Source organism: Pteropus medius, unplaced genomic scaffold (genome assembly GCF_902729225.1).
Source record: "Pteropus medius unplaced genomic scaffold, Ma_sr-lr_union100, whole genome shotgun sequence".
NCBI classification, from domain to species: Eukaryota; Metazoa; Chordata; class Mammalia; order Chiroptera; family Pteropodidae; genus Pteropus; species Pteropus medius.
In genome coordinates this window covers 3,894,914-3,918,528 of record NW_024343733.1, presented here as the reverse complement: position 1 = coordinate 3,918,528, position 23,615 = coordinate 3,894,914, and the positions used below count along the sequence as shown (strand labels likewise).

The 23,615-nt window shown below is 49.9% G+C and overlaps 1 protein-coding gene across 1 annotated transcript in view; it reads left to right on the top strand.

Moving 5' to 3' along the window:
- The window catches only part of KSR2 (kinase suppressor of ras 2), a 332,915-nt gene that overhangs the window by 263,129 nt on the left and 46,171 nt on the right, over window positions 1-23,615 (top strand). The window contains exons 8-14 of the mRNA XM_039868258.1: window positions 2,136-2,201; window positions 5,066-5,192; window positions 11,198-11,366; window positions 15,483-15,524; window positions 16,164-16,236; window positions 19,239-19,287; window positions 20,779-21,146. Coding sequence (XP_039724192.1) covers window positions 2,136-2,201; window positions 5,066-5,192; window positions 11,198-11,366; window positions 15,483-15,524; window positions 16,164-16,236; window positions 19,239-19,287; window positions 20,779-21,146 — 894 coding nt within the window. The remainder of the gene's footprint in view (window positions 1-2,135; window positions 2,202-5,065; window positions 5,193-11,197; window positions 11,367-15,482; window positions 15,525-16,163; window positions 16,237-19,238; window positions 19,288-20,778; window positions 21,147-23,615) is intronic.

Sequence of the window (23,615 nt, the reverse complement as noted above, 5' to 3'; positions counted from 1 at the left end):
AGTCTTAATGGCATTCATGACCTCCTAATGTTTTCCAGCCACCTTACTATCTTAGCCAAGGGGCCAAGAGGCGATTTTTTTTTTTCAACCATCGAGACTTTTGGGTGCCAAGAGCTGCCCCCACTTTCTGAAGATTCCAGATCGTCTAAGCCAGCTTTTTCCAGTCTCACTCAGCCATTTGCTTACCACTCTATCATGGTTTTGTCATATTTACATAGCAGCCCTGCATGTATTTATTTACTATTTACGGCCTTTTTAACTTAAGTAATGTTATCGAAAGATGAAAACATGTCTTATTATCATGAGTGAAAAATCAGCCTCACTTGCCATGAATATAAAGCGACCAGAGAAATTAGACATTCAAATGGAAAAAATAAATGTATTACATTCTCTGTGGATACTGTTGTCCGTCCAAATCTGGGACTGGAGTTAGCACGTGGTAGAGAGATGTAAAGACACGTTAGCACGTGAAACCTCCCCAATGCAATCGGAGTGAGGGAGAAATGGAGATGGACTCACGTTCTCACGACGTGATGCGGCATTTTTTGTGCTGCCCCTGTCTCTCCGTGTACTCCTCTGCACTCCCGGTGGCCCCAGGTCTGACTCCATATCAGAGAGGAATTCAGAGCCCTTTAGGTCCGTAAAAGACTGAACACAAGAAAAATTGGGAAAACATGCACAGACGTTCCAAAACCATCAACTAGACCAGTGGTTCTCACACTTGAGTGCGTCGGACTCACCCAGAGGACTTGTTAAAACACGTTGCTGCCTCACAGCCCCAGAGTCTCTGATTCGTCAGATCCGGGACCCAGAAGTTGCATTTCTAAAAAGTTTCCAGATGGCGCTGATGCTGCTGGTCTAAGGGCTCCACCTTGAGACCTTCCGTGCTAAACTAATGGGGAGAATCAATGTCAAGTCTATGGGCGTTCGAACCATTCTGTCAAACAGAACTATCAAACTCATAGAGAGGAAGAGGGTCGAAGGCAAATCTCAAGTTCCCACTTCTCTGTATAGAGTGTGTTAACATTAAACCTTTATGCAGCCTGAGAGCAACCTTATGGGCAAAGGTGTTGGCCTTTGGAAGGTAGGCTGGGTGCACACAAAAATGGTAAGGGGATCCAAAAGAATATGGGTGAAGCACTGATATCATCTGCCATGGAGTGTATCCATCCTATTGACATAAAATTCTAAAAGAAAGTCAAAACTAGGCATAATAACTTGGAATTTTTATTATCTTTTTCCAGTTACGCAATAGTATGGGGAAGGGTAAGGTGACATCTTAGACATGTCTCGAAGGAAGATATTTTGACTCTAAACTCTTAAACTTATTACCTTTGGAACTTGATACCTATTACTAGTCTCATCCTAATTGGAAGTCTTGGTTGGCTGTCTCCTATAGCGAGAGCCTTTATGAAGAATGAGCGGCCAGCTTTGGCAGCACTAACCCGGGGTGTCTGCCAAGACAAGTCAGTTAATTTTAGTTTTTCCATCTGTAAAATGGGAATGATACTAATACCCATTTTGTAAGGTTGTTATAAGATCCAGTGGCATAGTATATGTAACATACTCAGTGCAATGGCTGGCAAATGAGTCTTCAGGTAAATGGTAGGTGATCATTAGGATTGTATGGTGATGATGATAAATACAGACTGATGGGGGAAAATGTCTTTCAAAGCATGAAGTGGGCGCTGTTAGTGAAACAGTTGCTACCCATTCTTGGGACACCCAGGACTGACCTGTAAGTAAGGGTGGGATGGCAGCAAACTCTATCCAGAGTTAATTTCCTGGGTGCCAGGGATATGCCTTTTTAGTAGCTGCCCATCTTATCTCACATCTTGGTATCCACAGTACTCAGAGCCTTCCGAACCACTGGGACATTCCATCTCCATCCACCCACCCATCCTGTCCGTCACTCACACTCACCACCCATCCATCCACCCACCACCCGTCCATCCACCCACCCTTCCACCCACCCACCATTCACTCACCCATCCATCCACATATTCCTCTTACCCATAACCCATCCAGCCATCTGTCCATCTATCCATCCATCCATCTCGCTTCCCCTCCGCCGCCACCCATCCATCCATCCACCCATCCATCCATCCATCTTTCTCTGTCTTTTTCTCTCTCAGGTTAAAGTGCCACAACAAATGCACCAAAGAAGCCCCGCCCTGTCATCTCCTGATCATTCACAGAGGAGGTAAGTATTTAAACCTTGCCGCCCTAGGGGTAGGAGTGGAGTGGGGGCTCCTGCAGGCCATCTGAGCAAGGAGTCCTGTCTGGGCAGATTCTGCATACCTCCTGATCCCCTGATGCCTGCCTATCTCATTTTTTTTCCTCTGATACCCTTCTTCCTGACATCCGTCTCCTTAATCCAGCCCCCATCCCTGCTCTTCCTATTTCTTGCCTATTTGTGATACTTGAGCCCCAGATTCATTTCTTCCTCCCTAAGTCTTTTTCTGTCATTCTCGTCTCTAATCTCAATGTCTATCCTTCTCTCTTTCCCTCAATTTCATTGCTTTTCCTTCCCACTTAAAAAGAGTGCTGAGTGTGTTTTCATTATGTGCTCTTTAGACTCAGTCAACTGACCCTGCAGAAGTGGGCATGGGGAAGGGTCTGGCTTGGACCTGTTGGTTTGGGCCATCTGTGTTCTGTCCCCTGGCGCTCTCGGAGTGTCTAGGCCAAACCGTCCAGGCAGAGGGGTAGCAGCTACCTATGGGACTGCTACTACCAGCTGTCTCCTTTAAAAAAGCAAGACCAATTAGATGGAAGGAAAGACTAGAAAGAAAGGCCAGAGACTCCATAGGAGGCACCTCCTTGGGAGGCCTTACAGTTCACCCTTCAAAATGGTTGCCCCGATTCTTGTCCTGTGGGGCAGCTATCCCCAGACTCCATCGTCCTCACTGCAGGTCATCCACTGGGGAACTCTCTAGGCCTGTGCTGTTCATTACAGTAGCTATTAGCCATATGTATTTAAGTTTAGATTAATTAAACTGAAATAAAAATAAAAATTGAATTCCTCAGTCATACCAGTTACATTTTAAGGGCTCATTAGCCACATGCGGCTACCATATTTGCATTGTGCATATAATGAACACTTTCAGCATCACGGAAAGTTCTCCTGGGCATTTCTGGTCCAGACCCTTGCTATTCGAAATGTTGGTCCAAGGACCAGCAACCGGAATCACCGGGGGGCGGAGGGGAGGGGGCTTGTTAGAAATGCACACTTTCTGGCCCCATTCCTGACCTTTCGCGTCAGCAGCTGCATTTTTAACGGGATCTGCAGGTGATTTATGCACTCCAAAGGTCACAATTGCAGCTCTAGAGTAGGAGTTGCAAACTCAGATGCCTTCCAGGGCCAGGCAAGTACCCAAAATGAGAGAAGCTGGCCCGATGGGCGTGAAAAGTGGAAAGAGCATCCCAGTGGCGTCTAGAGAGAGGAGCCATGCCAGCAACTATGCGAACCCGCACTGCAGCACTTCTCAGGTTTCGAAGACAAGCCCCAATGGTTTTTATGTGCCAGATGCTTATTTTAAAATGTTAGCTACTTATTAAAAGTTTAAAAAGCTGGCCAGCTCCTTCCCACCCTCCGTCTACAGGCTGGGTGGAGCTAAGGCTTCCACTTGGGGGTACAGCGACTTGCTCATCAGAGACTGAGTCCCACCTGGTCCTCCCACTGTGCCCCTCCCAGCGCCCTGACCTCGGTCAGTGCACACTCATGGGAGTCGGCCCTGTTTCAGAAGGAACCCAGAGGGAACCTAAAGAAGGAGGCAGATGGTTGGGGGAAGCGCCGGGGTGCGCTCTTGGTTTCCGCCGATCTCAGCTTTGCTGATCTCCACGACGACGAGGGGAAAGTGCGAGTGAAGGGAAAGTCTTCAGGTCTCTTCCGGTGCCCCGTCCCACTCCACGTCCTCAATTAAGAGCCATCCGTTCCTTGAACAACTGTACACACTCAACGAGGCTGTTTAAAGCCTGAATTCTCACCGTCCGCGGGTCAGCTTCACTGGGGAAATCACCTCCTGCCGGCTCCCACGCCCTTGTTGGTTCCCCCGGAGCCCACTTCCCACATGGGACCACAGCCGCCTGCTGGAGAGACCCGCTGACAGGGGCTGACGTCTGGGGAAGGGCTCCCTTCCACCCCCCTTCACAGCCGTGCCCCTTTCATACCTTCAAAGCACATGGAACTTTCCAGAAGTCCGCCAGCTTCTCGCTGAGCGTCCCCCCGACTTGTTAGTAGAAAGTTGGAAATACGGTCGGTTTCCATGGTGATGGCAGGCTCAGGCTAAGCTGAGAAATGAAATCCCTGGGTCAGTCCAAAGGTTTAACTTTTCTACCAACACCCCTGCCCCCCGCCCCCTGGCCACAAAAACAGCTCATAGTATGCACCACCAGGCATCAAATTTGAATGAGCATGTCCGTCCCCCCCGCCCCCGCCCCCCCACAGTGGTCCCTGTAAGTAGTAGAATAACAGAAGGGTCGCAGGAAGAGGGCCTTGGATGATGTGGTTTGGATCAGGAAGCATTTATGTAGCATCAGCCACGTGCCCAGAATTTTGTGCGGCTTTTGGATGATGCAGTAGAGAAGGCTGGGAGAGCCAAGCCTTCCCTTCAGGGACCCAAGGTGGCCTTGATTAGGACAAATGTGTTTTGACGTGCGACAGGCTGCTCAAGCCTGAGGAATCCCGCAAGTAACGAAAGGTGAGCCGATGGGGACAGGGATAGGTGGCCATAGCTTGTCCACTGATTACAGGCCCTGAAAACTCGGGAACCTCTTGTGTATCAAAGGAGGTTAATTCCGAGGGGAGCACCAATGTGAGAGCTTCAGTTTTATTACTATAATTTGTCATTGTCAAGTCTTAGATTGACAATATGAAAAAAAAAAAACCCATACACACAGAAAACACTCCATGTCTCTATTGTGACACAACAACTATTGTTTTCAGTGAATTTCCTTCCGGTCTTGGGTGGGCCTTCGAGGTGGGTGTGAGCTCTGCCCTCTCCTGACATAATACTATAAAGCCAAAGTGATACTTAAACTCCCAAATCGCTGTTTTTACCCCTACGGATCCAGCAAGGTTAGTCCGGACAGAGTCGGTCCCATGTGACATCAACAACCCTCTGCGAAAGCCACCCCGGTATTCGGACCTGCACATCAGTCAGACGCTCCCCAAAACCAACAAAATCAACAAGGTGAGGCTGGGGTTCTGCTGGGTCGGGGCGAGCCAGGGCTGCTGCCGCGGGAGGAAGGTTCTGGAAAAGGACCCGATGGAGTGATCTGGGTGCCCTGCCTTCACCTCCGAGGCCCCTGGGCTCTCCGAATTCTGTGCGGTTGGTGTTGAGTCAGGGTTGGGGGGCATCCAGCCATCCGTGGAGAGAGTGTGTGCCAGGAATCTGTCTAATCTAGGGAGCAGGCCCATGGAAATGAGAATGAATGAGCGTGTCGAGGAGGGCACAGCAGGAGAGCCTGAGAGGGGTTCCTTGGTGGTCCAGACCCCAGACTCTGCTCTTTGAGATGTTTCTCCATCTGCCAGGATTTGCTTTGCAGATGGCCCTGGGCTTTCTGACACATCTGTTGAATCAAACCACCGAGGGGCCGGGATCTATTTCTGAGCTCCTGCCGGAGACTGGGTGGATGGATTCGTGTGGGGGCCCTGAGCCGTGTAGCCAGTTCGCGTGATGTCCAGCTGGTCCTCAGGAGGTGGTCAGCAGTGGGGCCCCTCTGTGCATCTTTCTTTCCAGTGTGGCCTGGAAATTTCCAGTGTGGTTTCCACATCCTTTATTTGTTCAGACTAGATGAAAGCGATTCTAGGTCTGTTTCCAGCCCCATGGTGGAAAGCAAAACCTGTGCATGCCAACAGGTGGCTTCTCAAGGCCCTCAGTGTCTTCTGCATGGCGTCGAAGGTAGATAAAGTATGGATCAACTCAAGTGCATGGCAGGTCACCAGCCCGTGTTCGGGACCTGGATGGGCATCATGATGGCTGTCTGACTTCTCACTGGCAAGGCATAGTCTCACTTCTCTGCTTAAGGCTGGGGAGGGCATGCCTCCCTACCCCCGATCTATTCTCCATACAGCAGCCAGAGTGATTCTTAATGAATATAATTCGAATGGTGTCACCCTCTGCTTAAAAACCATCCAGTGACTTTCTGGTGCATTTAGAAAACAAACTATCGCTGCAGCCTGCCAGGCCATGCATCATTTGGTCCCTCCCTCCATCTCTGACCTCCCTTGCCGTGCCTCCCCGCCAAAGCCCATATGTTCTTTTTCTCTCCTGCTGTCACCCACCATTTTTACTACCAGATCTCAGTCATTCACCATCTGGCTCCTCGTGGCATCATCTTAGCAGTTGAGAGCTTGGCCTCTGAAGTCAGACCTACACCCAGCCTTGACCTCCTGCATTTATCAGCTGAGACTCTGAGCGAGTAACTTAATGTCTCTGAGCCTCAGTTTTCCTCTGTGTAAAATGGGTGCGTTCCAGGTATCTCCTGCTCGAACAAACCACCTCCAACTTATTCGTGTACAATGACAGCCCTTTAATTATGCTCGCGGAGTCCGTGTGTCCTCCGGGATGAGGGAGGGGTATGGGGGGATGTTTTCTCTCTGCTCCATGATGTCTGGGACTCAACTGGGAAAATTCACATAGCCAGGGGCTGGAATCATCTGGAACAGGCATTGGAAAACTATGGCTTCCAGGCTAAATCTGGTTTACCACCCATTTTGGGAAGTAGAATTGTATTGGAACAAGCCACCCCCATGTTGTCTATGGGTGTTTTCGAGCTACAGTGGCAGAGCTAAGTAGTTCCAGCAGGGACCACATGGCTCACAAAACCCAAATATATTTACTGTCGGGACATTTCAAGAAAAACGTTTGCCAACCCCCCGATCTAGAGGCTCCTTTACCCACAAGTCTGGTGCCTGAGCTGGGACAGGTTGAACACTGAGCTCAGCAGGTACTTGATAGGAGTGCGTCCATGTGGACTCGCCTCGGGGCTTGGACTTCCTCACAGCATGGCTGCTTCAGCGTCATCTGGCTTTTTACATGGCAGCTCAGGGCTCAAAGAGCGACTGTTTTAGCAAACAAGGTGGGCGCTACATGGACTTTTATCACCTAGCAGTATAAGCCCATGCATTGCCTTGGCTTGCCACTAGCCAAGCCCTGGCAGCGTCAGTTCTGACATATTCTACCGATGGAAGCAGTCACAGTCTACACAGATGCAAGGCCCGTGACTTAGATCTCATCCTGTTGATGGGAAGAGTCCAAGGAATTTGTGGCCACGTTTAAGAATGTCCGTGGGGGATAATAAAAGCGCCACCCTCAGAGACCTATTGTGGGGTGAAATGAAATCATTCACATTGAAAGCTCTTCGTGTAGTTCCTTGGCACATGGTACGTATCCAGGCATTTCTGGCTGTTATCATTAGCTTAAATCTTGGGGCTTCCAACCAAAATGTCAAGCTCCATTTTTCCTTTGTTATTTGCAAAAATATATAAGTCTCTAGGAGAGGGGATCCCCACCTCTGGAAGGAATGAGGGGGCTTAAATGGGGAGGCTCCTAAGAAGTAACTGTGCATGCTTCTAACCCATCCTGTCCTTTGTGGCATCTTGGGACAAGGAGCTCAGAGCCATCTCAAAAACCTTTCTCTGGCTTTATAGGCACAATGAACCTCTTGGTGTCAGATGGGACAGAAACGCGGGTCAGACTGTGACACTGTTCTGCTTGTCTGCCAGCAGGAGAATTTGATAAGAGAAACAAATGGACCTCTGCTTAGGAAGCGGCTTTGACGTGAAGGTGGACAGGCTCTATCACAAGGCTGGGTTATTTTCCCCCCTCTTTTTCTTCTCACTGGCTTCACGCAGATTCTTTCTGTCAGGCAATGATGTGGTTAGGGCAATAGATTTCTGAGCCAATTTGGTCTGAAGGTTCCCTTTTCCTTGCTGTCTCCTCCCTTGTCTAGCTCAGTCAATCCAGGCCCACAGAAGCCCAGCTTTTTCATCCGGCATGATGGTTAGAGTGCGCATCTTGGAGTCAGAGGGCCCGGGCTTGAAACTTGGTTCTTTCACCTGCTGGGTGATCAGAGCAAGAGCTCCCTGCCTCGGTTTCCCCCTCCGTAAAACGGGTAGTATAATAGGAGCTATTATTGAGATTGTGGAGAGGACTGGATGCAGTGATATGGGTAAAGAATTTAGTCCAACATTGGAGACTCGGGGCATGGAAATAGCTTGATGATGATAGACAGAGGATGAGGAAGAGGAAGGAGGACAGAGAGAGAACTGGGAAGAAGAAAGAGGATGGAAGAGGGAGAGAAAGAGGAAGAGGGAGGTAGAGAGGAAGAGGAGGAAAAGGAAGAACGGGAGGAATAAACAAGAGGCAGAAGGAGGAAGAGTAAGAGAAGGAAAGGGAAGAAAGAAGAAGGAAGAAGACGTAGGAGAGAAAGGAGGTCAAAGAGGAAGATGGAGGAGATGGAGGAGGATGAGAGAATGAGGAGGAGGAGGGCGGAGGGACTGACGAGGATGGAGCAGCGGCGGCAGCATCTGCCGGCTCCTTGGGAGACCCGCCTGCGACACCGCGCTTCCACATCCAGGCGTCGCAAACCCCATCTGCCGTGGCGCCCACGGCTGAAGCTCTGCCGACCGCAGTGAGCGCTCTGACCTGGCTGCCTGCTGCCTTGCTCTTTCCAGTCGACGGCAAGGAACCGAGACCCACCTCACTAACTCAGCAAAAAGAGTCGTCTGTTATAAGGCAAGACCCGGGGCCATAAGCGAAAGCAGAATCGCAGCCTAGGAGCTGGGCCTCATGCAACTGGACATGGAGGACGGTCTTGCGCTCGGGCCAGCTCCTTGGACCTGCAGCGAGACCGTGGATCGTCCTTGGGTCCTCCGTTATGACAGCGACTCGGCAGCTGTCTGTGGGTCTGCTCTGGTCCCCTGCTGTCGGCTGGCTTCCTCATCCTCTCCTTTCTCATCTTTTCTCTGTGTCATTGCATCTGCCGCCCTATAGTCCCTGCTCCTCATAGCCTCAGCTTATTCATTTTCCGGTTTATTGTGGCTTCTCTTTTCTCTCTGAACCTCATCTTCTCCCCACCTTTGGTCCTGATGCTTTCTGCCCTTCTTCCTATTGGCCCAGCTCATCTTCTCATTCAATAGCATCGGTCGCTGGCCAACTGTCTTTATGTCCTGACTTATGGCCCTGTGTTGGGAGTGGGCTGCGGAGGTCAGAAAATTTGTATGGCTGTTTAGAACTGTCCATTCACCCTAAAGTCTATTGCATTGGAGGATGGGGACAGTTTCCTTAGGAACAGCCCATGGGCGAGGCAGTGACTGTCACCGCCATGTCCAAATCAGTGCACAGCTGGGTGAAGGGGAAGCCTGGCTGACAGACAAGCTTCTGTTTGGTTTCCCGTTTCAAATGCGAGTTGCTTATTACTTAGCACAACCTTGTGTTTCTGCTTCCGGGCTAGGGGTTAGGACCTGGACCACTAACTCTCTGTATGACTCCAACAAGTCACTCTCCATCTCTTAAGTCTCAGTGTCCCCATCTACAGAATGAAGGGGTTGGACCGGATGGTCTCTGAAGGCTGTTTCCACATCTTGGCTGTGCTAATAAGAAAGAAGGATGATGTCATTAGGTCTTTCCTACACGATCTGATGGAGTTCGACTTTCCCTCCAATGGAACACAGCCTCTAGCTGCTCGTCCCACTGGGACACAGGCCTGGATCTGACCTGCGGAGAGAATTTCCCCTCCCGTCATAGCAATTCTTCCGGGGAAAGTGGGCATCTTTGGATGTTTCTTTGTGTTCACATCCACCCTGAGCTGCACAGATGAGAATGACCTGATTCGTACCCTCCAGGAAGCAGAGAATCCCTTTCTCCATAAAGGCAATTCTTCCTTCTGTTCCTCCCTTCTATCCATCTCTTTATCCATCTTCCTTTCCTTGTCATTTGTTCATTCATTCATTCATGTATGTTACAGTTTATTAGCCACCTCTTATGTTTTTCATTTCCGTGCTAAGTTCTTCAGATTCCAAGATAAGTAAGGCAGTCTAGTAGGAGGAGGTGGATCCCCTGCCTCCCTTCCTGTCTCCTTATTCCACTCCTCCCACTCTCCTGCCTTCATTTCTGTATTTCTTCTTTCCTTCGTCTAGCACACGTTTATTGAAGTCCACACTGTGCCTGGCACGTGGCTACTCCAGACCCTGCTTATATCCTGCTCTGGATCCTGGGCCTGCTATAACAAATGTCCACAAACTGGGTAGCTAAAACGACAGACATTTGTTCTCTCACAGTTCTGGAGACCGGAAGCCTGACATCGAGGTGTCGGCAGGACCGTTTCCTCTCAGAGGCTCAGGGAGGATCTTTTCCATGCCTCTCTCCTGACCTTTGGTGGCTCCAGCAATCCTTGGGGTTCCTCGGCTTGCAGAAACGTCAGTCTGACGTCTACTTCCGTCTTCACACAGCGTTTTCCTCCGTGTACGCCTGTCCGTTTCTGTTTCCTATAAGGACACTCGACATTGGATTTAGGGCCCATCCTAATCCAGGATGATCTCATTTCAAGAGCCTGACCTTAATTATATCTGCAAACACCTTCTTCAAATAGGGTCTCATTCTGAGGTTCTAGGTGGACATTGTCTCTTGGGGGACACTATTTAACCCACTACACAGCTCCTGAACTCAACCCCACCGGGGCCATTCTGAGGGTACACATGTGGATTCCACCCTCATCTTTGGATTTAGAGCAGGTTCAGGGGCCGGAGAGACAGCGCTGGTTCCAACCGAGATGTGAGGGAGGGTGCTGAAGGCTTCTCTCATGCTCTCTCTTGAGCTGTCAGGCTGTTGATTCTTTAATAAACACTCGGGAGGAGAGGTGTTAGGATGGGAAGAGTGCTCTGGGCACCTCAGCGTGGGGCTTTCCAAAATCAAAGAGGCCCAGGGAGTGTGGCTGTCACCTACATGGCTTTCATTACGTGGTAACCCTTCACGCTGGGGTCCAGACCGTGGATGGGTATTTGACTCCAGACACTGTTCCTTCCACAGCTGGATGCGACCTGGTGGGGATGACGAAGGAGGCAGGACTTGGGAAGGATCTGGGGGCTGAGGAAGGGAGGACTGAGGATGCCAGAGTGGAGTCTCTTCCCGCTCAGCTCTCTCTCACTGCTGCGTCTCTGTCCCCTGCCCCCTGCCCTGCTTTCTTTCTGCAGGACCACATCCCTGTCCCTTACCAGCCAGACTCCAGCAGCAATCCCTCGTCCACGACGTCCTCCACGCCCTCCTCGCCAGCACCGCCCCTCCCTCCCAGCGCCACGCCTCCTTCCCCCCTGCACCCTTCCCCACAGGGCACGAGGCAGCAGAAGAGCTTCAACCTGCCAGGTACCTCCGTGTCTGGGGAGCCGAGGGGGGTGTCGGGTTCGGGCCAGGGCCGTTTTGGGGCCTGTCCATGCTTGAAGGCAGCGAGTCGAAGGCATGTGGATTAAGATTTGCCATCTGTAGGGCAATCGCCACATTTCGCCTTCCTTGATCTTTGGAGTTGCCAGGAGGTGAGTATTATCAGCTCCATTTTACAGAGGAGGAAACTGAGGCTCTGAGAGGTAAACGTGACTCTTAGAGACTCTGTTGTTTGGTTAGCAGCAGCCCAGTGTCTCCACCTAAGTCTGAGTCACTGAGGGCACCTCGTGCTCCGGAGCTGGCAGTTGTCTTATGAGCTAAATCCCTTGAAATCGGCAGGGGGACCTGTGCCCAGCAGCTCAGGCTACACGCCCGAGCAGGGCTGCGTTCTGAGTCCTACTCCGGATGTCAGGATGGGGCTCCGAATGAGCAGGCTGGAGTTCTGGATTCAATATCTAGCTCGGTCGTGTCCCTGCCTTGTGACCTCTGACTTCAGCTTACTCACCCCTGAAAGGATGTAGGTGGGAGACAGGACCCTGAAGGTTTTTCTAGCTCACAAAGTCCAACTTGAGGTTCACGCACTGCCCAGGGCTGCCGTTTTTTCCTTCTTCTTCGAATTGTCTCCTGGCCCTTAAACTACATTTATCCATCGACTTCCTTAACACGTGTTTAATGAACATCTACTATGTAGCAGGTGCTGTACGAGGCACTGTGTACGGAGCGGTCCACAAACCAGACATGCCTTGTATGAGCTTCCTGTTGCCGCTGCAACAAGTCACCACAAGCTTAGTGGTGTCAAACAGCACAAATTCGTTATCTTATACTTACGGAGCTCACAAGTCCAAATCCATTTCACTAGGCTGAAAACCAAGGTGTCAGCAGGTCTGGTTTCCTCTGGAGGTTCTAGAGAAGAATCTGTATTCTTGCCTTTTCTCAGTTTCTGGTGGCCGCTAACATTCCCTGGCTCGTGGCCCCATGCTACTCCAGCCTCTGCTTCTGTTATTACACCTCCTATTCTGACTCTCTGCCTCTGATCCTCCTGCCTCTGTCTTATAAGGACCATTGTGATTGCATTTAGGACCCACCCAGAGAATCCAGGATAATCTCCCCGCCTCAGATTCTTAAATTAGTCACATCTGCAAAATCCCTTTTGCCATGCAAAGTAATGTAGTCACACTTTCCAAGGATTAAGCTGTGGACCTGGAGGGGGCATTATTCTGCCGATCACAGTCTCTGTTCTCATGGAGTTTATAGCTTAGTGGGACAGACAGGTGTTAACCCAACAAACATACACATGAAAATGGAATTATAAATTGCGGTAAGGGCTTCGAAGGGAAAGAACGGTGCTATGAGCAAATTCAAGAAGAGAACAAGTTTAAGTTGATAGGACAGAGGCAGCTCGAGTCGTGAAAATGCAGTGGAGTTGCCCAGGCAGAGAGAGGGGAGCACGTGCAAGGCCCCGCCACAGGGAAGAGCTGAAAACCTGTCCCACTGGCCTGAGTGCCGTAATCAAGAGAAAATGGCAGCAGGTGAGATTCTGGAGCTGCAGGGGTGAGGCATGGCTGGGCCTCGTAGGATGTGGCAGGAATTTAAATTTGGAGACACAATGGGAGGCAATTGAAAGGTTGAGGTAGGGGATGACTTGATTCCTCTTCCTTCTAGATCTTTTCTTTCAGAAACCCCCTCAGGCTGCTCTCTGGGGAGGCCGTAGGTAGGGAGTCGGGGCTCCAGAGTGGAAGTGCCTTTAAAGCGGCCTCCTGCTCTCTCTGACCTCTGGTCATAGGAAGCCTCCCAGTCCCAGAGTCCTCTTCTTGCCAGAGAGCCAGGAGCCACTTGGGTGCATCTGCTGCCCCTTGGAGCTGCTTCTCCCTGGTGTCTGTCATCAGCAAGAACAGGGCTCAGAGTGATGTCCCACCCTCTCCCAGCCACTCCTTCCCTCTCAGTCATCGGGAACAGCTGTGCTCTGGCACAGGGCAGGGTCGAGGAGGGGGTTGACTCTGTGCACGCAGGCATTTGTGGGTGTCCCATTGCCTGACACCTGTCCCTTCTCGGAGCAGGGCTCGCTCTCCGTTGCCCAGCCCTGCCTCCTCAACGGACTGTAACTGCCAGCTAACCTTTTCTGCAGACACTGAATCCCCCGTTCCAGCCCGGGAGGGAAGAGATCAGCTAAGCCTCTTGAGAGTCCCGGCTAGTTTTCCTCCTTTTAATTTTAGCCCCTTGTTGACAACAAAATGTCTGCGTGCAGTGAGACAAACCTAGGTTACCGAACAGAAGAAAGGCCCCAGAAATCACGGAGGCTGCTTCCCTCTTAAAGCTTCGCTCTGTGACCTGGAATGAGTTGCTTCCCTCCTTGAGTCACCTCGTTTTCCCAAATCAAAAGCGCATCCATTTGGATTCCAGCAGCCTGGGAGAGGTGGGACCTGCTATGCTGAGAGAGAGCTGATTAATTCAACGAACGCTAGTTGCACACCCACCGTACAAGGCACCAAACCAGGTGCTTGCCAGGGATCCTGAGATGCCACGACTCGCTCTCCATCCTGGGGGAGTGTAATAATCAGTCCCAGCCTCGGAGGCAGCTAATGACTTAGCCCTTTGAAACTATCTGATTGTCTCTTAATTAAAACTCATTCTCGTCTGTTAGTAAGAGAGCTTACAATACTTAGGCCACACTTACTATGCATTCTTATCTCACGTAATGATGACTTTGGCCCGGTAAGGGAGAGACTATCCTTATTCTCATTGTGTACGTGTGGAAACTGAGGTTGGCGACAGTCACCCAAGCTCTGACAAGCAGCCAAAGCAAGAGCAAGGATTCACCCTTGCAGGATCAGCTTCTAGACCTCAGGCTCAGAAACACTGTGCTGATTCTTGGTGAGCCAGCTGTCAGTTGTGACTCGTCTCCGAATGAACAAAATAGTTTCTGGAAGTATCTTCACCAGCTCAGACTCATATCTGACCCCATCCCTGCTCACTGCTTTTACTTGGGGATATAAAGCTCTGTGTGACCTGTCCATTGCCCCTGATCCCGCTTGTCCCCCTGCTCCAGGCCCTCCACCCCACTGGAGTAAGTGGTAACATCAAAAACCTGAGGATTGTCTGGAAGAACTGGCCTGGAAGAGTGGACCGGAAGTGAAATGAATTGTGGGAGAATCAGCAGTGAAGTTGAAGAAATGTCTTGTATATATTTTTCCCTAAATACAGAGATTAATCCATTCTGGTAGGCAGAATAATGGTCCCTCAAAGATGACCACATTCTAATCTCAGGATCCGTTACTTTATATGGCCAAAGGAACTTGGCAGCTGTGACTAAATTAAGGATCTTGAGGTAGGAGGATTATCCTGGATGAGCCGGGTGGACTCTAAATGTAATCACGAGGCTCCTTAGATGAGGGAGGCAAGAAGGTCAAAGACAGTAGAAGGCCGTGTGAAGACAGGAGCAGAGACTGGAGTGATGGGGCTGGGAGCCTACAGAGGCAGGCAGCGCTAACATCTGGAAAAGGAAGGAGCGGGTCCTCCTTTAAGTTTCCAGAAAGAACCAGCCCTGCTGACACCTCGATGTTAGCCCGTTAGGCCTTATTTCAGATTCTGACCTCCAGAACAGTAAGAGAATAAATCTGTACTGTGTTAAGCCCCCAAGTTTGCGGTAATTTGTTACAGCAGCAACAAGAAAACTAATACAATGCTCAATGCAGAGAATTTGGAAAACACAGGAAACTCATAAAGCTTTTTTTTTTTTTTTAAGCCACTGTCATCCCTTCCAAAAGGGGAAAAAAGTTAATATTTGAGATTACGGCTCTACAGACGTTTTCTGTGTGTGTTCTTATGCATTTGCCTAAAAAAGGGGGATTGAGCTCAGGATGACTCTGTGAGTTGGGGTGCTCTGTTTTCAGGGAGTATCGAATGGAAGGGTTGGCTTACATGTTTAGAGTTCTGGTTTCTTTACACATGTTCTCAGTCCTTTGGAGTCCAGGGTGTCTGCAGGAGTCTGGAAACCCTGGAGGGTGGGCAGAGCACCCACGTGGTGGCTGTGGGAGCCTCACTGGGTACCAGGAGGGGGAGCTCCAGGGAGGCACTCACTCTGGTCTTTCTTTCTCTCCCCAGCGTCCCACTACTACAAATATAAGCAGCAGTTCATCTTCCCAGGTGAGCCTCCTGTGAGCAAGCCCGCTGATGCGCGGGAGTGGCCGGGGTGGACAGAGGCGACTGTCGACCCCAGCATCACCCCAAACTCCAAGAGGGCAGTGTACCGGGATCGCCAGACCCTAGGATAATGGCTGGGCCTGGGATTGGAGAAGGAAAGCATGGCAAGTCTCAAGGGCACCACGACACCAACAAGGCCCCACAGAGGTCTGCAGAGGAAGGGTGGGCGAGGGGAGGGGCAACCCAGAGCCACGTGGCTGAGGAGAGCTGGGGAGAGCTGGGGAGAGCGGCTTGAGTTGGGCCCTGGGAGACGTGAAGCTGAGTGGCCTCGCCATTCCGAAGGGAATTCAGGAGTGAGAAGGATTCGGAGATGACCAGTGGGTGCTTCAGGCCAGACGCTTTGGGGTTCTGGCGGCCCCCTAGGTAACTGTAGGAAATTTTAGTCAGGATGTCATCTAGAACACTGGTGGATCTAAGCAGGTAAGTTCAGGTGGTCCAGGAAGGAAGAGAGGGGATTGGCCGGCCCCAGGCCCCCAGGATCTGGTAAGAACTTATTAGCTACCAGCATCTTCCAGGAATTGGGCTTTGGGGTGGTTGTGGACTCCACCTTTGTGTTCTGTCTGCCTAATCTCTGGCTCGCAGATGTGGTGCCAGTGCCGGAGACGCCGACCCGGGCACCCCAGGTCATCCTGCATCCAGTGACCTCGAATCCAATGTAAGTGGAGCTGAGACCCGCTTGCCCCGCCCTGGCCCTTCAGTCCCCTCAGGCTCCCCGTCCTCTTTCTTCCTCTTCCTGGAACTGATGGGTTGGGAGTTTGGGGGAGAAGACGTAGGGGACAGAGAGACATACGGAATGTCTGAGGCAAAGAGAGGGAGAGTGTGACAGCCCAGGCCGAGAAAGACAGTGCCGGCCCCGACCAGTCAGCTCCGCCTTATGTCCCTGGCCCTATGTGTCACGTGTAATTAGCAGGGGCCAGACCATTTCCTTAGACACCCCGACTCTCCCACGATCAGAAAGACAACGTGCCCCAGGCAATACCTAGACCTTAATGGAAGAGCATTAATGCTATGTCATTGCTCCCCTTTTAAAACGTGTTTGAGTTAGGTTTATACCAGGGATCAGCAAATTACAGCCGATGGGACAAATCCAACTTGCTGCATGTTTTTATAAATAAAGTTTTATTGGAACACAGTCATGCCCATTTGTTGACAACATACTGTCTGGCTTTCAAACGACAACAGCAGAGTTAAGTCATCGCAACAGAGGCCATATGGCCCACAAAGTGTAAAATACTCTCAGTCCCTTTACAGAACAAGTTCGCTGGCCTCTGGCTTATACCATTATGGAAAGAATATAATCTAATTTTGGAAACTGTGGACTGTACTCTAAAAAAGAAAGGAAAAACAATCGTGTATTCACACCACTCTTAGATGTGTCTCTTTCCGTTCATACTTTACAGACTTGTGATCCACGACACACACCGTTTCCACGCTGCTCTTTTTCCCCTTATTGCTATAATCATATTTTTCGTATTATTCCAGACTCTACGTACATATTGTTTGTAATGGCGGTTAAAATATCATACCAATGTGGAATAATTTCCTTAACCATTTCCCTATTGCCAGATCTTCCATCTTCCCAATATTTCACTGTTGTAAACAACACCACAGGGAACATGTTTGTGTGTGGCATCTTTAGCACCTGTAGGATAGAGACCCTCTTTCCAGGTGGTTTATTGCTTATGCAGCCAAAGTGAAATCACCTTCCTTCTTTGGTTGTGACCGAGGTCTAGGGGCACACTCAGGACCTAATTTCGATTTGACTGGTTTCCTAACTCACATTTTTGCCTACTTGGTGTTTCTTCTGACTCCGCTAGCTGCTCCATCCCGTCTGACCCACGTTATAGACTTTGTTAAAGACCCAAGTGGTACATCTCTGAAATCAAAGGAGCAGCAATTTGCCAGGGGATATTGTGCTGACATGTTGCTCCGATCATTTCTGCACATAAACCAATTCCACAGTTTGTACAAGACAAGCTCCAGGTTATTAACTGACAGTCAGGGAGTGCCAGCAAAAAACAGTTAATAACTGCTCGCGATCTGCTTAAATATGTATGGAGTGATGGGAACTAACTCTGTGCAGGAGGGAAATAATAGCCTTGGCTGCTGTAATGATGCCTCAGTGCAAGCAGAGGAAGGCTCCCGTTTTGTAGGTGTGAAGAGGGACTCCAGCTGCATTGTTCCACCCAAGTGTCCCCCAGGGCATCAAGTTCCCAGTATAGTAGTTGTCACTGTGGTTTCATTCTGCCTTCCCAGCCTGTATTGTAAATCACTGGTTAATATGATGGCAAATACCAGTTTGTGACCAACCTCCTTTCTCCTTCTTTTAGTATTTGTAGTCTTTCAGACTCCCTCTTACCAGGAGTCCCTCCAGTAAGTGGATTGACTCTTTCTGCAGGGTCAGCAGCTTCCTGGGGTTTGAGGATCAGGATAGGGGAGGCCCCCACAAAGGGAGGTAGGGGGAACCTGCTAAGCTGGGAAAATAGGAGTGTGGTATCCATTGTGATTCCTTCCTCCCATCAGTTCCGGTTCATTCCATAAATACATCCACATCCTCTACTCTAAAATATATCCCCCCCAAATCCTGTAACACACGTCTTGCCCCACATCCCCATCACGTGCCATGCACTCCAACACTCCCCTCTCATCCCCAGGACACACGCAATGACACCATCAACATACGTCACATCCCCGGCATGTACACACAACTCACGTGCACAGAACAACTCCTGCCTAGAGCACATCCTGTGATGCACCCCCAGTACTCCATACACATACTCAGAACTCTCACACACACACACACACACACACACGGCCCCTAGTGCCGCACCCAGCATACATAGGATACAGCTGCAGTTCATGAGCTCATGAATGCATCACACACACACACACACTCACACTCTCCTGCATCTTTTAGTCAAATACAGTCTCGCTTCTCCCTCCTCATTCTCATTCCATACTTCCTGATTCAGTGTGATCAGCAAGGTCCAGCTGGAACACTGCGAACTATCAAATACATCCAGTGATCCTCTCTCCTGGGAACTTCCATCTCACTCCATTTATTCAATTCCTGCCTAGCGTGTGGCCTTTCTGCACACTATCCGCATACTTTACTTCTTTCAGTAATAACGTAATATTCCTCAAAGTCAGAAGCCAGGCCAGTTTCAACTCTGCATTCCTCTAGCACTATTCCTGGCACATAATTCTAACCGAATGAATGAATGAATGAATGAGCAAACAAAAGATCCAGATTTTGAGTGGACTTTAGAGATCCGATTAATTCTTTCCTAGGGACCACATAGAACTCCGAGGATTCTTTCAATCATGGCCTTTAGGCCAGTGTATAAGGAAGCTGCTAGATTAGTGGGAGCCAAAGCCATAAAGAAAAATGAATGGCCTGGAAAATCTATTTAAAACAATGTCCTTGCACACTGCTCCTTTATGACGAAGTGATAGATTATTTCAGACACAAGCGTGGAAATGAAATTCGAGATAAAGGCTTGGGGGTGAACGCTTCTCATTTTGGGACCCTTCACACAGGGCTAAACTCAACACGCGGACCCACCTTTGCACCCAAGGGTCACATTCATTCATTCATTCATTCAATTTATTTATTTATTTATTTATTTATTTATTAATTTATTTTTCTCATTAAAGCTTGGAAGGAAATCCATTACTTCAAATTGAAGTGGAGCCAACCTCAGAGGTGAGAATTGGAGAGCGAAGGAGCAACTTTTTCCAGGGGCTGCGTAGAAAGCGACAAAGCCAAGTGATATCTTTGGTGACGCAGAAGGCTCGGGGCAGGTGGGAGGTGCAGGGGCTCTGAATGATGGATGTTCTAACTCTGGGACAACTAACAAAGGGTGGGCCCTCCCGGCAATGAACCTAATGGGCCATTATATGATGTGTGTCACGGAAAAGCTAATTGTGCGGAAATTGGTGAGCGATTTGCATTCTTAGTTGGAAAACCAGTTCAAGGCTGGATAAACCCCCAGGTGGATGTGCCCCACTGCCTTCTAAGAATGCATGGGAGGAGGCGAGGGCCTCAGACACACTGGGCTTGGTGGGGTGTTGAGAATGTTCTGGGGCTTCTTCCTACCTGCCAGAGCCTCTGGAGGAAGAAACGCAGTGTCCAGCGTGAGCACCATGGAGGCCTGACCCCTCGAAAGGAATAGAATCAGGGTTGCCGGAGAAAAATCATATATTTTTCTGACTCTACGGTGGTACATGAAAAATGATTCTGGGAGAAGCTGGTATTTCCTGTGTCAGTTCTCCTTAGTGTGCCACTGGGGACAGCTCACTCAGGTTTGGGGTTACGAAGACCTGCATCCAGCCAAGGGGCTACCCCGTCAGGCTATCTAGTCAGGCCCCACACCCCTGGGAGTCCCCACTGGCTCAGGCATCGGCCACTTCCACATTCCAGTAAAAGAACTTAAGGGGCAGGGCACCCCCAGCCCCAGGCACCCCCAGACCCCACGCTGGGAAGCTGGGTCCCTAGAGTTTGAGCCTTTAACTATTGTGGTGGTCACGCCTAAGCGTACCTGACTCTCGTGGGCGTGCAGGATGAAAGTGCAGATTCCTGGCCCTGGCCTGATTATATTCGGATTCTGTAGATCTGGGTGCGGCCCAGGAATCTATCTGCATGTTTACAGGCATTTTAGTCCACATTTCCTGTAGGTGGTCAGGTCTGTGCAAAGAACTTAACGGACTCTTATCTCATTGAAAACTTCATGCCACCCCCAGGGGTAGATTTTATTAGCCCCTCTCCGTGATGACGAAAGCGGGGCTCAGAGAAGTAAAGTGACTTACCCAGAACTTACTGAGGCCAGATTCCAGCTCACTTGGCTTGAGGAGTTCCCTGTACCAAGGCATGGGACTTCCTGTACCAAACCCAGGAAAGACCTAGCAAACCAGAATGAGTGGTCCCCCTCGCATTTCTCCTCTCTGAGCCTCAGTTTCCCCCTTAGCACAAGGGAGTTGAATTCTCATGATGTCCCTTTCGGATCCTTCATTGTATATGATTCTAGACAAATAGATGTATGTAGGCAAATCAGGAAATACATGTACACACCAAGCTGAAGATGCCCCTGGAGACGTGTCCAGACCCTCACATGCACAACGGGGACCCAGGAGGACCTCGTGGGAAGGTGGGCGAGTGCAGAACCAGCTCTGACCTCTGTCCCGCTTCCGGCCACAGAATGAAGAGGGCCACGATGAGGCCGAGGAGTCAGAGGACGACTTGGAGGAAATGAACCTTTCCCTCCTCTCGGCCCGGAGCTTTCCACGCAAGGCCAGTCAGACCAGCATCTTCCTGCAGGAGTGGGACATCCCCTTTGAGCAGCTGGAGATCGGCGAGCTCATCGGAAAGGGCCGCTTCGGGCAGGTGTACCACGGCCGCTGGCACGGGGAGGTGGCCATCCGGCTGATTGACATCGAGAGGGATAATGAGGAACAGCTAAAGGCCTTCAAGCGGGAGGTGATGGCCTACAGGCAGACACGGCACGAGAACGTGGTGCTCTTCATGGGCGCCTGCATGAGCCCGCCCCACCTGGCCATCATCACCAGGTCAGTCCCGTCTGGGCTCCCCATGCGTGGGTCCCCAAAGCTCTGCTTCCAGCAGAGTTGAGAAGTGGGGGTTCTGGTTAACACAACATTCTAATGACTAGAGCGTCCCTAGCTCGACCGTTCACGGTTTGTGTGGTTTTAGGATTTGCGACTCCAGAAAATACTCTTAAGGCTAAAACTCTTTGGCAGAGCAGTGCCATGGAGAGAGCACTATGTGGGGAGCCAGAAAATTGGTTCTGGGCCCTGCTGTGCTTCAAGTATTTGCGAAACCACATCTCCGAGACACACATTCTCCATATGTAAACTGAGTGGAGTAGACTAAATCAGGGGTCTGCAAACTTTTTCTGTAAAGGTACCAGTAGTAAATATTTTCAGTTTTGCGGGCCATACAGTTGCTGTAGCAGCTATTCAACTCTGCTCCTGTAGTGTGAACACAGCCACAGACAAGATGTAAATGATGTACGTGACTGTGTGCCAATAAAACTTTATTTGAAAAACCAGGCAATGGGCTGGATTTGGCCCACAGACCCTAGTTTGCCAACCCCTAGACTAAGATTCTGATGACTGTTATTCTGTTTTTCATTAAGGCAGCAGAGCGTGTTTGCAGGGCATTACCATTGTTGTTTTAAATGTCTGGGGTCTGTGATCTATAGCTGCACAGAAGGGAAAGTTAGTAGAGAATGGACATTAAGAAAATGTCTGAGGATAGGAACTTTCTCGGACTTGTTCCTTCACCTTGCCCAGTGATGTGGGGCGTTGGGAACAGATAGCGTTGGTGTTAGGGAACAGTTGTGGAACAGTCCTTTGGTGTGTTTTTAAACTCTGGCCTTTGCTCCCTTGTCACATTAGGACTGGCCACAGCAGTGGCATTCTGAGTATGGCCTGTGATGCCAAGGGTCATCTAGGAGCCTTCTTCTTCCCATACTCAACTCAAGCAATAAGATCCCAAATACACAAGCCTCGCATCTTGGCAGGTGCCATAGTGGGACCTGTGGGCTCAGTGAAGAGCTGGTGTGTCTTTCATCTCCCTTGTGATACAAAGCCTCTTGAGTCCGTTTATAAGACTTTAGCAATTGGTAGAAGGTGTGTTATCGTCTGTCACCATTGATTATGCAAATGGTGGGTTGACTGGAACCCACATATCAAATCCAAATGCATGTAAAGGATTGGAGATCTAGGCATGGCCCTTCAACTCTCCTTAAATCAGGGTAAAAATAGTGATTCTCAACTCTGCAACAGAAGTGGCTCTCAAATAATCCATCCAGGTAATTCAAGGGCTGATCTGTTCTGATTACGTGAGTGTATCAGTAAGCTTTTGCTGAGTAACAAACTACAAAGTACAAAGTACTTTGTAGGTTCTCTCTATTCTGTGGACAGTTCTGCACTGAGCCAGGCTCGGTAGGGGGGCTCTTGGATGTGTCTGTGGTCAGCTGACAGGTCCGAATGGGGGCTGGTCAGTCTTGGATGCCCTTACTCATGTGTCTCTGGGTTGGCAGACTGTCAGCTGAGGTGCCTCAGTTCTCTTCCACGTGGCCTCTCATCCCTCTACAGGCTAGCTTGGGCTCCTTCCCATGGTGGTCTCAGTGTTCCAAGTGCAGCAAGAGATCAAACCCTAATGGACAAGTGCCTTTCCTATCTCTGTTTGTGTTGCATTGGCTAATGTCCATTGGCCAAAGCAAATCATGTGATTAACCTCCATTCAAGGCATGGAGAAACAGACTCTTCCTCTGGATGAGTGGATTTTCAATGTCATGTTGCAAGGGCACGGGTGAAAGGAAAGGAACAATCTGTGGCCATTTTTACAATCTACCGGCACTAAACCCTAGCTTCTTTTCTTGTTCCCCATCTTATCCAGTATGCACCATCTTCATTAGCAGGTAGTCAGAAGCCCTTTACTTGGGGTGCATAAGTCTGGTCGGAAGGCGGTCTTTTCCCCACCACTGGCCTTCTGCCCAGCGCTCTTTAGTCTGTTCCCCCAACTTTCTCTCTGGCCAGCTCCTCACCTTCTGGCTGGCTCCTCACCCTTCTTTTTTATATCCCTAAATTAGAAATTTGAAATCCATCATCTCTTTTTCTTTGGCTGGCCTTTTTAAAGAACCTTTTGCCTCCTGCCCTCCGACTTTTTCAGTGTTATCAGTGAAATCCTGTTAACCCAAGGCCTCTCTCACCCCTTTCCCAAGGGCTGGCTAATAGGAAGTGGCTGGATTCAGTTAGCAGCCATCTTTGAAAAATGAGTGGTCATTATGAAAATGTGTCACTCATCCTGCAAGCCAGCTGTGTTTGTGGCCTTTTTCTATTATGTGCAAAATTCTGAGCCCCCTCCCCAAGCACCATAACTGCCTGCAGATTTCACAAATAGCAAAGCCTTTTCCTGGCACCACGATAAAGGCTCTGCAGCTTTGGGGCCTGTAATTGGTCTCTGAAGTGTTTAGTATTTTGCGTGAAGAAGCCAGATGAGCCCCAAAGAAG